The following is a 12361-nucleotide window of genomic DNA, read 5'->3' on the forward strand; positions in this document are numbered from 1 at the left end:
ATGGTAGTTTATTAGCATGATTTTATGTGAGTAAGATTTTCATGATAGTCTGGGCATGATGGACGGCTTGGATGCCATACGTACACCCAGATGGGTCACACACACAATAATTGCAGGGGATCGGTTCCTCTGTAGCCGTTGTAGAAAAAGCCGGCCTACTGCACTTTACCGAAAGACAGTGGCAATTCCGTAAATCTCCTAACGTTCAGGGTCAATCTCTAATCCCACTTCCTTCTGCTTTGAAATTACTCAAACCGGAAAAAGAACTCGTCTGTAGAGAAGCAAGATCTTCCTCCGAAATCTCTCTCTCTCTCTCTCTCTCTCTCTCTCTCTCTCTAGGGTTTATTCGGCTTGAAGAAATTCCTAGAGATGTTCGAGCCGCAGCAGCAGCATTTCGTCGATCTCCGTGGGAACGGAAGCTTTGGAGAAGATCCGAACTCATGGCTCTCGGAAGAACAACGCTCGTCTTCTTCAGCTTCCTCAAATGCCCCTGGAAACAACGGAAATGTCGATAGAGTTCTCTTCAAGAACCTCGTCGAGATGGTCCCCCTCGTCGAATCCCTAATGGTCAGTCTTCTTCTTCTTCTTCTCCTCATTTCACTTCTCTCAAATTCCTTTTCTTTTTCTGTATTTGATGGGTAAATTTGCGTAGGATCGGAGGGCAAATACGTCATTTACGCGGCGAGCGTCGATGATCTACACTCGAACGCCTTCGAGGGAATCCTACCCAAAAAAGGTAACAGCCATTGTCGTCTTTCAGAATTTCGAACTATGTCTTGATTGTAATTCTCAGGCAGTGTTGATTGTTTTGGTTCTTTTTCGTCGTTCTTAGATTGTATCTATTGGTCTTGCCAATCGCTCATCTGGGTGTATGTCTGGCCGTGCGCTAGATCTGGGTCGCTCATCAGGTGGGCCGTACAGCTTATGCTTAGTGTGACCTGAATTATATACATTATCTTGTCAGTCGCTTGTGAGAATGTGCAAATGTCCATCAGATGGGCCTCACCACATGTGCTGTGGCATGATAATCTGGTTGGCCTCGTCTATCCATGATCTTCTTGATCGCTTGTGGAGGCACATGCCTGTCATGTATGAGATCTGGGTTGCAACAGCACAATAATCAGGACAGCCTGGTCCATCGATGATCCTGTCTGTTGCTCACATAGTGGGTACATTCCAATTGTGTGGGAGATCTGGGTTGTCCATAAGGTGGGTTGCACTACTACATTGTGCTACGGTTTGTAAATCAGGTCAGCCCAGTCATCATGTGTATTGGAAATGGATGACTCTAAGGGTTGACTGATGGTAACTATTTGATGTACTGCAGATGGGCTGCTCGATGACTGGCCAGTCCATTACATGTAATAGGTCTGCAACCTGATGCTGCTGCTTTTGAAAACATCGCCTTTCTATGACAGTATGCATGGCTGTCATTAATGTTGATGTAAGATTGGACACTATACAGTCTGAATTGTACTGGTGCAGCCCCCTTGATGAATGGACTGCCTAATTTTTGGTCCATACATGCCAAGTAGGGCACCACCAAACGAACATCCTGTATCCCACGCACCAAAAGAGTGCGGAAAGTAGAATTCAGATGGAGTTAAAACATTGGCAGTGGAGCACACAATGTCTGGCTCTAAACCAATACCCTCACATGTTAGACAATATGCACCATTAGTCCTTATTGGTGGAAATTTTGACTCGGTGCTGTCTCGTTAATACAGACATGAGAATGTATTGTTACTGGGGGTGCAATTGGGAGGGTTGGGTGTGGTTGAGGGTCAAACCGAGCTTGACCCAACTTGAAGAGGACCCAACCCTCAATGTGACCCGACCCTACCCGAATTCTAGCCCAAGTATCCAACCCGAACACAGTCCAAATTCCTCTGTGCTTAACCCTGAATCGACCCAACCCGACTCAAATACATGTTATTATTCCCAACTTGACATCACCTGACATGAATTTGCTCAACCCGAGCCCTAACCCGATTTCAAATCAGGTTGGAGTTTTCCAACACTAACCCAACTGGAGGAAGCTGACAACTTGACCCAACCCCACCAGAACTCGGGTTGGGTCAATCCAAACCCAAGTTTCAGCCCTAGTTGTATCGCCAAGCCTAAAAACCAAAACGCATCAGAACTATAGTTTAAACCATTGCATTTGGTGGTTTACTAGTCAATTACTATATTGTCCTCTCTATGCAGTTCTGTGGAAAAGTATCTCTCTGTTTCCCCAGTTTTGTACCAAGTTTCTATATATGGAAGAAAACAGCCCTGCATTTGTTTGTTTTGCATTCAATGATCCTGTTGCATGGTTTAAATAGTGGCTTCAGTGTGAAAATTGCCTGGAGACGGAAACCACATGACTTACCCTGGTTCGTCCCATTCTGGTTGGTTTCAGTGCTGTTTTCTGCCTGGTGATTCGTTTTGTTTTTAACCAAAACTGATATGACTCAGTTGAGTCGATTAGGTTTTAGATAATCTATACTATATGTAGCACGAGTAGCATTTGGTCACTGTTACCCCTGCAATTAGTCACAGAGATGGGGGGTTCACAAGTAGTTTTTTGAGTATGGCAGGCCCTTCAACCAAGGGGTATTTTTGTCTTTTCATTGGCAAGAGCAGGGGCTTCCACATCTCTTCCTCTTTTGCGTTTAGCTTGCACGTTAGCGTGGTATGAGGGGACCTTGCAACAATGGATATGTGGGGCCCACTATGACAACAATGTAACATCCACATGTACATCTGTTGTGCTGGCTCGCGTTAGAATGTCAGCCTCAAAATGAGCCAAATCTAAACCTTGAGTGGGCCCCAAGATTGGAAAACATGGGCATGGGTTTCCCACCATGAAAATCCTTCTCTCTCTAGGCATTTAGCCCATGACGTATGTAGCCACATCCTTGTACTCAGTATCACTCACCATTTATCTATCTCCTCTGTGTGTGTTGCAGGTGCCATAAACCCTAGTATTTAAATCCATTCTCTGTTGTCTTCTATGTACAGTTCTTTGCGAAATAAGCTTTCTATTTTTTCTGCAGTAACAAGTAAAAATTTCAAGGTATGGGAGAAATATGTAATTATGGAGTAACCAAATGAGTTCTTTTGTTGGCGTTTCAGATTGGTGACCTGAAAGGAAGGAAAATAGCTCAAACTGGTCCCTCTAAAAAGCGAAGGGATCTTGGAGAAAATGATTCCAGCAAAAATAACAACAGAGACAATCAAGATGGTTCTGTTGATGACTTTTCGATTTTCTCATCAAGAGCGATGGCACTAGAAAAGGATAAGGAAGATTTGATAATGCTGCAGAAACAGGTGGAGGACCTACAGAAGAAATTATTAGAGAAAGACGAAGTACTGAAATCTGCGGAGAATTCGATGAACCAGATGAGTTCAGTTAATGTTAAACTTGATGAACTGAAACGTCAGGTCGCTGAGAAAGACTCACTAATTAAATCTGCTCATTTGCAACTCTCTGATGCCAAGGTATTTATAAGCATTACTTAAATACTCTTTAGGAATGGAGGTGTCATTTGATCTTCTTGTTCATCCTATAAATAATACAGTGGGCCTCACCTTTCAGTAACCCAAGTTGTTGATCTGGTGGGATCCATCATGGATGGGCCGTACTAGACTATCTACAATATAAGTGATCCTATCCAAGGACTATGGACAATAGCAACCGATGTTCGAAATTTAACAGGGTCAGGTCGGATGGTTAGAATAATCTAACGAGGAGATTTTTGGGGCATCTCCCATCTACCATTCTTCCCATCATATAAACAATTGAGATTACCGAGAAGGTAGGCTCCATGTCTACATCTTATTGGCTGAAAAGAATCCTTAATCGAAGATGGAAGTACTTCCTCTTAAGAGTGTGCTGTGCAAAAATGCTAGAATACAACACTTAGACTCTGACAATGGTTCACCACCATTTCATAAATGATGCTGATTCTTCAACCTTACACATGTTTTAGTTGTTTAGCAATTCTGGCTGTCCAATTTCCTTAATTGTGGATGGAGCATAACCCAAAATTTTACATTGAGAAGATGATTGTAACCATATGATTTTGCCCTTGGAATTGGGGCCACTCACTATTTTACTTTTAACAGTACATTTGATAGCCATCAATTGGATTGTTAGGATTGCTTGATGAGTTTGATTTTAGAGACATTCTGCATACAGAATGTGCCCCACAATTGGATGGTCTCAATAGCTTGCACATGAGGGCCACTTGTGAGCAGGATGAGTCACCCCCATTTTCAAAACTGTGGAGAACTATCTTAGGATGATTCACCACCTAAAATGGTTACCTTTTGATGCTGATCACTCTCTGTAACAAAATAATGAAAGTAAATTCTGTCCTCAACCTCTAATCCTAGAATATAAGTATGTAACTACTAATTTCCATTGCAATGGATCATTAACATTATGGACAAATTTATTTACCCTGGATAGATATATAGGTGTTATGCCTTTTCATTTCTTATGAATACAAATGTAATACGTAGACTCGTCCTTTACCATTGATTGGTGGAAACAAATCATTGATTGTTTGCACCAATCAATGATCAACCCATTGGCCTTTTCAAATATTTTCATTGTACTACATGATATAGCAAAACGGATGGAAGGAGTGGATGTCACACAGACATCATGGTTGGCTCCACGGGGCTCCCAATTACAGGGGTTATAAGTATGACGGCATTTCAGTTATTTTATCATACATTCAGGGCCTCTCTTAGGGCCATTTCTCCCTTAACAAAAGCCGCCGAGTGATATCTGGCATCTACGTCAGTGCCATCTTGTCAGTCACAAGCTAGCACCACTTTCTAAGACCCCAGGATTGTATTAATGGCTAACTCATCCCAAAAGACTCAGGTCCAGTGCCTATACCTTGAATAGTTGAATGTGGTTCTCAGGCCGAAACTTGTAAAGACCTGAACCTGACCTATTAGATGGGTCTGAGTGCGATTACACCATGACTGGACCCAAACCCTACCTGTTGACAGTGCTAAATTAGATGATTCTTTGTGACAGTTTCTGTAAATTCTTTCTTTTTTTGGAATATTTGAATTTTAAACCTTCTGAGACCTAATCAAACATTATATTGTACAGAGAATTGAATTTCATATTTCAAGAATTACTTAGGACTCGTAGATTTTTTTTCCCTGACCGGAAATAAAATTTATTATGACAGAAATGGCAGCAGGTTAAGAGCCCCCCCCCCCCCCGCAAATATTTTCTATATCCTTTTCTTCTTTTCGATGTTGTTCAACCTGTCAAAAACTTACCAAAGCAACTGCATGCACTTATCCAAGTTGCATATGCAGGGTTGTTCCAATTGAGTCAAGTCACAAGCTTTATTGCAGGATGTGTCAATTAGACCTTCAAATGAATATGGATTGCATGACGGTAGCATTATGGCATTTTTGGATAGTTGTACATCTTCACTTTCTTCACCTTTATAGCATACATATTGGTTTATATTTTTGTCACGGAACCCTTTTTTTTTTAAAAATAAAAAAATTAAAATTTTTTTTTTTACACACGCACCCGCCACTCACCCACACACGCCGTAGTGGGATTTCACCACCTATGGGTTTCGAACCCAAGACCTCGTGTTGAAACTCCTCAGAGTCTACCACTCGGGCAAGGAATGGAACCCTTATTTTGAATGTGTTTTTGGCTGATCCTCTTATGTGTTGCCCAAGATCATGAGTGGTATGCATTCTACATTAGAATATCTAGGCCATAATTATCCATTATTTAAACATGCGTCTGTGATGTAGCAACTTGCCGACAGACACGTAGGGCACCTATATATGACTGAACCATTGATTCATTCCTTTCAGAATTTTATAAACCATTGATTCATTGCTTTCAGAATTTTATACAGATTAGCAAGCAGATTAAGCTTGCTTTCAGAACCATGGAAACTAATTCCTTGCCTTTCCTTCTACAGATTAAACTTGCAGATAAGCAAGCAGCCTTGGAAAAATTACAGTGGGAAGCAATGACATCTACTAGGAAAGTTGAGAAGCTTCAGGGGGATCTAGACACTATGCAAGGCGAAATTTCAGTATTTATGGAGGTTCTTCAAACGTTGGGGAAGACTAGCTCACAATCATATGCTGAGGAGAAGAATACCTATCAGGATCCCTTGGATCAGTTTGAACCTATAGTAAGCTAGTCTTCTCTTCTTTATTTTTCCTTTTTCTTTTTAATGTTACATAGCAAGATCATCTTAAAATGGATATTCTTGATCTCTCCTTTTTATTCACGTCAAATTATTGGTCTGTTTATGAAATTACTTTTTTTTTTTTTTGGAGGAATGATCTCCTAAACCTGGTTGTATTCTACAGCCCACTTTCTTTTGGCATATAGAGGTGTTGTTTTCCAAGGACACCTCTCTAATCTCTTCAATCCAATTACCTTATCTACACTAGTAACTTCCAAATTTGCTTGCCCATCTCATAATAGTAGACAACCTCCACTCCACAACCAATTACACACGGAAGTGGCTAGCTCTTTTGCTCACCACCCAGAGGGCATGGACCTGTCTTATGAATGAAAATTCCAATGCAATATCTTTATCCTTCTAACTAGTTTCTGCTCATGCCAAGAATTCCACTTCATACTCACACTCCAGCTCCTGCTTCCTAGTCTTACATTTTAAAACAGGTGCTTTCCTACTCCTGCATGTGTGTATGTTGCCACTTCACTTCAGTGCATAATTTGTGCAACTATAGAAACCACCCTTTTAGATCTGCAGATTGGATCAAAGTAGATTCAAGATTTGTACAGAACTCAGGTTATCTTCTACTTAGATGCTCTCAGGAAGGCAGGTATCTTATTGCATTGAGGGTGTCCACAAACCAGCTTTGATTTTTCATGAATACTCAAGTCTTCAAATTTTTTGTATTAGGCAAGTGGTTCAGTAAACTACCTTAGTTGCATGATCCTTCTAGCTAGTTTCCACTCCCACTACAAATTGCGTTTCAGACTTGCACTCTAGCCCTAGCTTCCTACTCATTTATACTTGCTAGCATTTTAAAACAGATGCTTCCCTACTCCTGCACTTGTGCTTGTTGCCGCTTCACTTCATACTTTGTTCAACTAAAGAAATTACCCTTTTTAGATCTATAGATTGAATCAAGGAGATTCAAGATCTATGCTGAAATCAGGCTATTGTCTACTTCCATGCTCTTAGGAAGGCAGACATCATAGTGGATGAGGGTGTAATGCAGGCTTACGGTCCACAATAGGGCCCAACGTGTGCTGAGTTTCGACTGTTTATTTATAGATTTGGGGCCTAAATATCAAGATTTGCAATTTACTATTTGTGGAAAATATGAGGCTAATTTAAAGATATAGGGGCTAATGCGAAGATGTGATTGAATATTTGAAGGATTATTTCCTAGATTTGCTTTTGCCATTATTTGGCTTTTACCATCTTAAGTTGATTTCAAATCAATCTCTTAGGTTTTTTTTACACACGCACATACACCCCCACACACTCACCCCATAGTGGAATTTCACCACCACCTATGGATACTTGAACCCTTGACCGGGTGTTGAAACTCTTGAGAGTCAAACCTCTTAGTTAGAGGGGATTCTCGCATTCTAATATTTGTAAGTTTGTCTTAAGTATCGTAAGAGAAGAAATTTGATATAAAAAGAAAGTTTTCTCCCCCTCTACTTTATAATCTTGTGGATGTACTCTTGTCCATTCTTTTTTTTTTTTTGTTGGGGGGGGGGTAAGTTTGTCTTAAGTATCGTAAGAGAAGAAATTTGATATAAAAAGAAAGTTTTCTCCCCCTCTACTTTGTGTTAGGCATTCTAATATTTGTAAGTTTGTCTTAAGTATTGTAAGAGAAGAAATTTGATATAAAAAGAAAGTTTTCTTCCCCTCTACTTTAATATTCTTGTGGGCGTACTCTTGTCCATTTCTTTGCTATTCGGGTGTCAAGATCTCATTGACTCAATAACTGGGTTGTACCATTTTGGTATCAGAGTGGATGACTGTTGGGGAACTGCTGGCTTTACATCATCTTATGATGGCTTTAAAGCGGGTGACAAAAGAAGAGTTTGTGCAAGTAATCCAATTGATCCACTTACTTATAAAGCGAGTAAATCAACTCATGCATATGGTAGGCAATCTCACTAATCAAGTGGAAGAGCTCTGGTGTGGAGGGAATCTGGAGATCAAAGTTGGAGCACGTGGACCCATAGGGGAAGTCTCCACCGAGGTCCTAACCAACAACAGGTAACCCCGACTTATGAAAAAACCAATGATCAAATCCTTTGATTGTTGGAATGTGACAGTGAACTTTTAAATGAAGTAGAAGTTTCAGAAATGACAAAGAGATCCACGGAGTAGAAGAAATAGTTGACACTGAAGTTATTGATGCATTGACGTTGGACCTACACTTGAATTCGCCAATGGATCAATTGATGAATCTAATGATAGTGGCAGTTACATTGATAGACATACAAGTAGGTCTTAACATTCAAATTGAAATATCTTTGCAAAAGATGATTGTGGTAGGAAAAATAGGACATGTGTTTCGGGATCCACGAAGAATTTTAAAGTTATAACAAACAAGTTGGCACCCACATAAGTCCAAGTGAAAGAGACATCATCTATAGTGGACTTCAACAAAGATCGTGCCCAACCAACGCTTAGGGTTGCACCACCAACTTTCACCAAAGAAAAAGAAGATTTGTCACAGAGGTAGTACAAGTCCAAAGGTTGAGATTGGTTTCCAACTTGAGGACAAGTTCTTTCAAAGCTAGGGAGAATTGATGCAGGGCCCAATATGTACTGATTTTGGACTGCTTATTTATAGATTTTGGGGCTCAAAAATATCAAGATTTGCATTTTACTATTTGTGGAAAATATGGGGGTTGATTTAAAGATGTGATTTAATATGGGGAGATGTGATTGAAGATATAGGGGCTAATATGAAGATTTGGAGGATTATTTGCTAGATTTTCTTTTACTAATATTAGGCTTTTTTCCATCTTAGGTAGATTATATTGATTCGAAATCAATCTCTAAGTTTGGGGGATTCTCATTGAAGATTCATTTATGTCTCTATAAAGGGAGTGTTGGAGGTAGGCGTTACAATATTTTTCTAAGTGTGAGTTTTTCTGAAGTATTGTAAGAGAAGTTTGATATCAATAAAGTTCGCTCCCTCTCTACTCTAATATTCTTGTGGGTGTACTCTTATCAATTTCTTTGTAATTTGGGTTTCGAGATCTCATTGACTCGATAACCAGGTTGCACCAGGGTGTCCATAAATTGGCTTTAATTTTTCCATGAAAACTTAGCAGAAAAAGGTTTCCGCAATATTTTCCTCCATGCCTTCTTCCTTTTGTAAACTTTTAACACCTCATTTAGGCTGAACCCGATGGACATTAGCAAACTTCTAAAGCCCCACATGCAAGAGATGACTGTTCCTCATACTCTCTCCATAATTTACTCTCAATATTTCTCTCTTTAGTCATCATCATCATCATTGGAGCTGTTCTCTTGGGAACTCGGGGTTTACTTTTAAGTGGTATATATCTGCAAAAAATTTATTCTCGGCTACCAACGAACAACCTTCCAATGTTAAAAAAGAAGAAGAAAGAAGAAGAAGAAACCAGACATCAACCTTCCTCTTTCATCCAGGATCTTGTGAGTCAACCATTACAGAGCCTTGCATTGACACCATTGATGTCCCAACACAATCTGATCCAATACAACCCTAATCCAACTATTAAATGCATGCACCTTGCGTGCATGCCCCAAAAAGGCGAGTAAGTCCTCCACAAAATGAGTGGTCATGCTTGAGTAGTTAGCTGCATGATTTAGCCGTTACATGATTGCCAACATGACCCGCATGCCAGCAAGGTCAGGCCCCACGCTGCACCTTAGTGTAGCTATTGCAAGCTACCCTCGAGGCAGATTCTGCAAAGTAGCATGTAGTGCAAGATGACCCTGCTATGCAAAACATGGTTCTCATCCTAGGTTGTGTTGGTCTTGAGGCACATCATCAATATAGTAAAACTAACTTCTTCATCTGTAGAAAAACGCTCTCTGATTTTATTTTATTTTTTCTATTCCTTCAAATTGACCAAAGAATGGGCACAAAGTGTTCTAGAGAATCCAACCTCTAGGTAGTAGAAACTTATTGTAGCAGGAACCTTCCAACAGGGTGCTGCTCCCACTTTAAATTGTGCTTCAGGCTCATCCTCACAGTTTCCCTTGCTAGTGCTCACTCAAGTCTCCGATCTGCCCAATTTTTGGCCTATGTCCTAACATGAGTAGATGCAACAGTTGTAAGGAGTGGACATTACACAGTTATCAACGTGGGCCACATGGAGCATTGTGGCATGGTTTCCATAATTAGACATTTCGTGCAAGCTACACGCAAAGAAGAAGAGGTCAATGCGGCCTGCATGCATTACAAGAAGTGAGAGGAAGTGGTGCAATATATGCCATCCCTTGTGCAATGAAACCTCAACTGTTCCTTGCGAAGCAGCTAATTTTTATGATGAACTTGCCTTCTCCTAACCAATGTCGTTAAGACTAATTACAAGGGAAAAAATGTCCAAAGCTATTGGTGTTATGCATAGTAGAGATGGGCGAGGTCGACCCAATCTTTCGTGCTTTTAAAGTCAAGAGCCTTGGCTTGAGCTTCTAGCACATTCTGGACCTTAATCCATCAACGACCCTACTGGAATAGAGCACAAACTGCTAGTGGAGACCCCACGGTCCTTTCTTTTAGGAAAACGGAAAAGATTAAATTGAGAAATCACCTGCTATATTCTTACCCCGCAATATGGATCTGAGTTAGGGTCGTTTGACCCCAAACTATGGGTATGAGGTATATCTTAAATATTCTAAAAAATAAATTTAATATTAAATCATTCTTAACAGAGATTTTTAATTCTTAGAATACTAATTTATAAAATTACATCTCAATGTGCATGTGTTATGTCATATCCCCTCATGAATACCCTGAAGGAATGGAATCACTGCTCCCTAATGGCCTCCCAAATACATACATGATACCTCCTTGACTAATTCAAAGGAATAGAACTGTTGCTTTGCAACAGACACACAATGTCCTGCACCTGTTACAGGAGCCCGTGTAACCAAAAGCTCTTTGGGGCCCATTGCGATGTCCATGTGACATCCCACTCCATCCACCAGTTTCATCACACCTCGTGTTAGGACGTGAGGTGTGGTGAAATCTTCCTCAGGCACACTGAGATGTTCATAAGGTGATTCCCACCAGGATGAAGGGAAAATGCATATATCAGTCTGATTTGAAACTTCTGCGGGCCACAACAAGTTATGGTGGATACACTCCCCACTGATTCTTGTGGTGTATCCCACTTGAGTTATGAATCTGCCTGATTTTCGTGTCCTAACATGGGCCTGGCACAACAGATGGATGGAGAGGAAGAGGATGTCATGTCACACAGACATCACAGTGGGCCCCACAGAGCCTTTGGTTATTGGCTTCCCTTGACAGCTGTTGTAGGAAACTTGCATCCCTTGCCAATGGCCTCCTAAATACATACCTCTTAACCTTCACTTGGAGTAACAAACCTTTTTGTACAGAACATCTTTTAAGTGATGCTCAAGAGAGGAGGAGAATCCATAGAGGCACCATTCAAGAGAGAATTCTCGAGATATGGTGGGCCACACGCATACGTTGATTGTAGGCCAATAGCTATTTCTTTCAAACTGTCTATTTTCTAGGTATGAGTGTGGCCCAACCAATGAGCAGATTGACCTAATTTGGACCCACCCAATGATTGGTGCAGATCTGGCACATTCTTGCCTTGATTCACCTCTTCAATCTCCCCTCACTTGAGTCGTCATAGCTCTCTTTTTTCACACATACTCCGATGATGTGGTGCATACAATTTAAACCATATCTTGCCATTTGTATTTGTAGTTGTATATATTTGCTGTGTTTATGTTACATTGGTTTTGTATCCTACAAACAGGAAACCGTCGATGAAGCTGAGATGCAGAAAATGGAAGAGGCGAGAAAGGCATACATCGCAGCCGTTGCTGCCGCAAAAGAGAATCCCAGTGAGGAATCGCTGGCCGCTGCCGCTGCAGCGAGATTGAAGCTTCAAGCATTTGTCTTTGGGCCCAACAAACTGAAGTAGCAATGGTTTCTATACATCAAGAGTGCCTGCTGCTGCTGAAATGCTTGCTCACTACCTCTGCTTTTGTATGATATGTTATTGTAGAAATGACCTGTGTTGTTTTACTGTGAAAATGGTCTTTCTTCTTCTTCTTCTTCTTCTTCTTCTTTTTTTAATGAAATATATTTAAGATTGCCATCA

General features: G+C 40.7%; 1 protein-coding gene across 1 annotated transcript; it reads left to right on the top strand.

The window, feature by feature from the left end:
• Positions 1 to 255: 255 nt before the first annotated feature.
• LOC131255699 (protein MICROTUBULE BINDING PROTEIN 2C) lies at positions 256 to 12361 on the top strand. Its single transcript, XM_058256492.1, has 5 exons — positions 256 to 567; positions 653 to 736; positions 3121 to 3486; positions 5967 to 6185; positions 12014 to 12361. Exons 1-5 carry the CDS (start codon positions 370 to 372, stop codon positions 12179 to 12181), a joined length of 1035 nt encoding a protein of 344 aa, XP_058112475.1. The 5' UTR covers positions 256 to 369; the 3' UTR covers positions 12182 to 12361.

The sequence above is a fragment of the Magnolia sinica genome, chromosome 9, assembly GCF_029962835.1.
Source record: "Magnolia sinica isolate HGM2019 chromosome 9, MsV1, whole genome shotgun sequence".
NCBI lineage: Eukaryota > Viridiplantae > Streptophyta > Magnoliopsida > Magnoliales > Magnoliaceae > Magnolia > Magnolia sinica.

What these genes read in the sequence shown, in the direction of transcription:
- LOC131255699 (XM_058256492.1), top strand. Translation starts at nt 370, where the DNA reads ATGTTCGAGCCGCAGCAGCAGCATTTCGTCGATCTCCGTGGGAACGGA. An exon ending in TGCAACTCTCTGATGCCAAG is followed by an intron (nt 3,487 to 5,966) that starts GTATTTATAAGC and finishes TTCCTTCTACAG; the next exon opens with ATTAAACTTGCAGATAAGCA. An exon ending in TGGATCAGTTTGAACCTATA is followed by an intron (nt 6,186 to 12,013) that starts GTAAGCTAGTCT and finishes TCCTACAAACAG; the next exon opens with GAAACCGTCGATGAAGCTGA.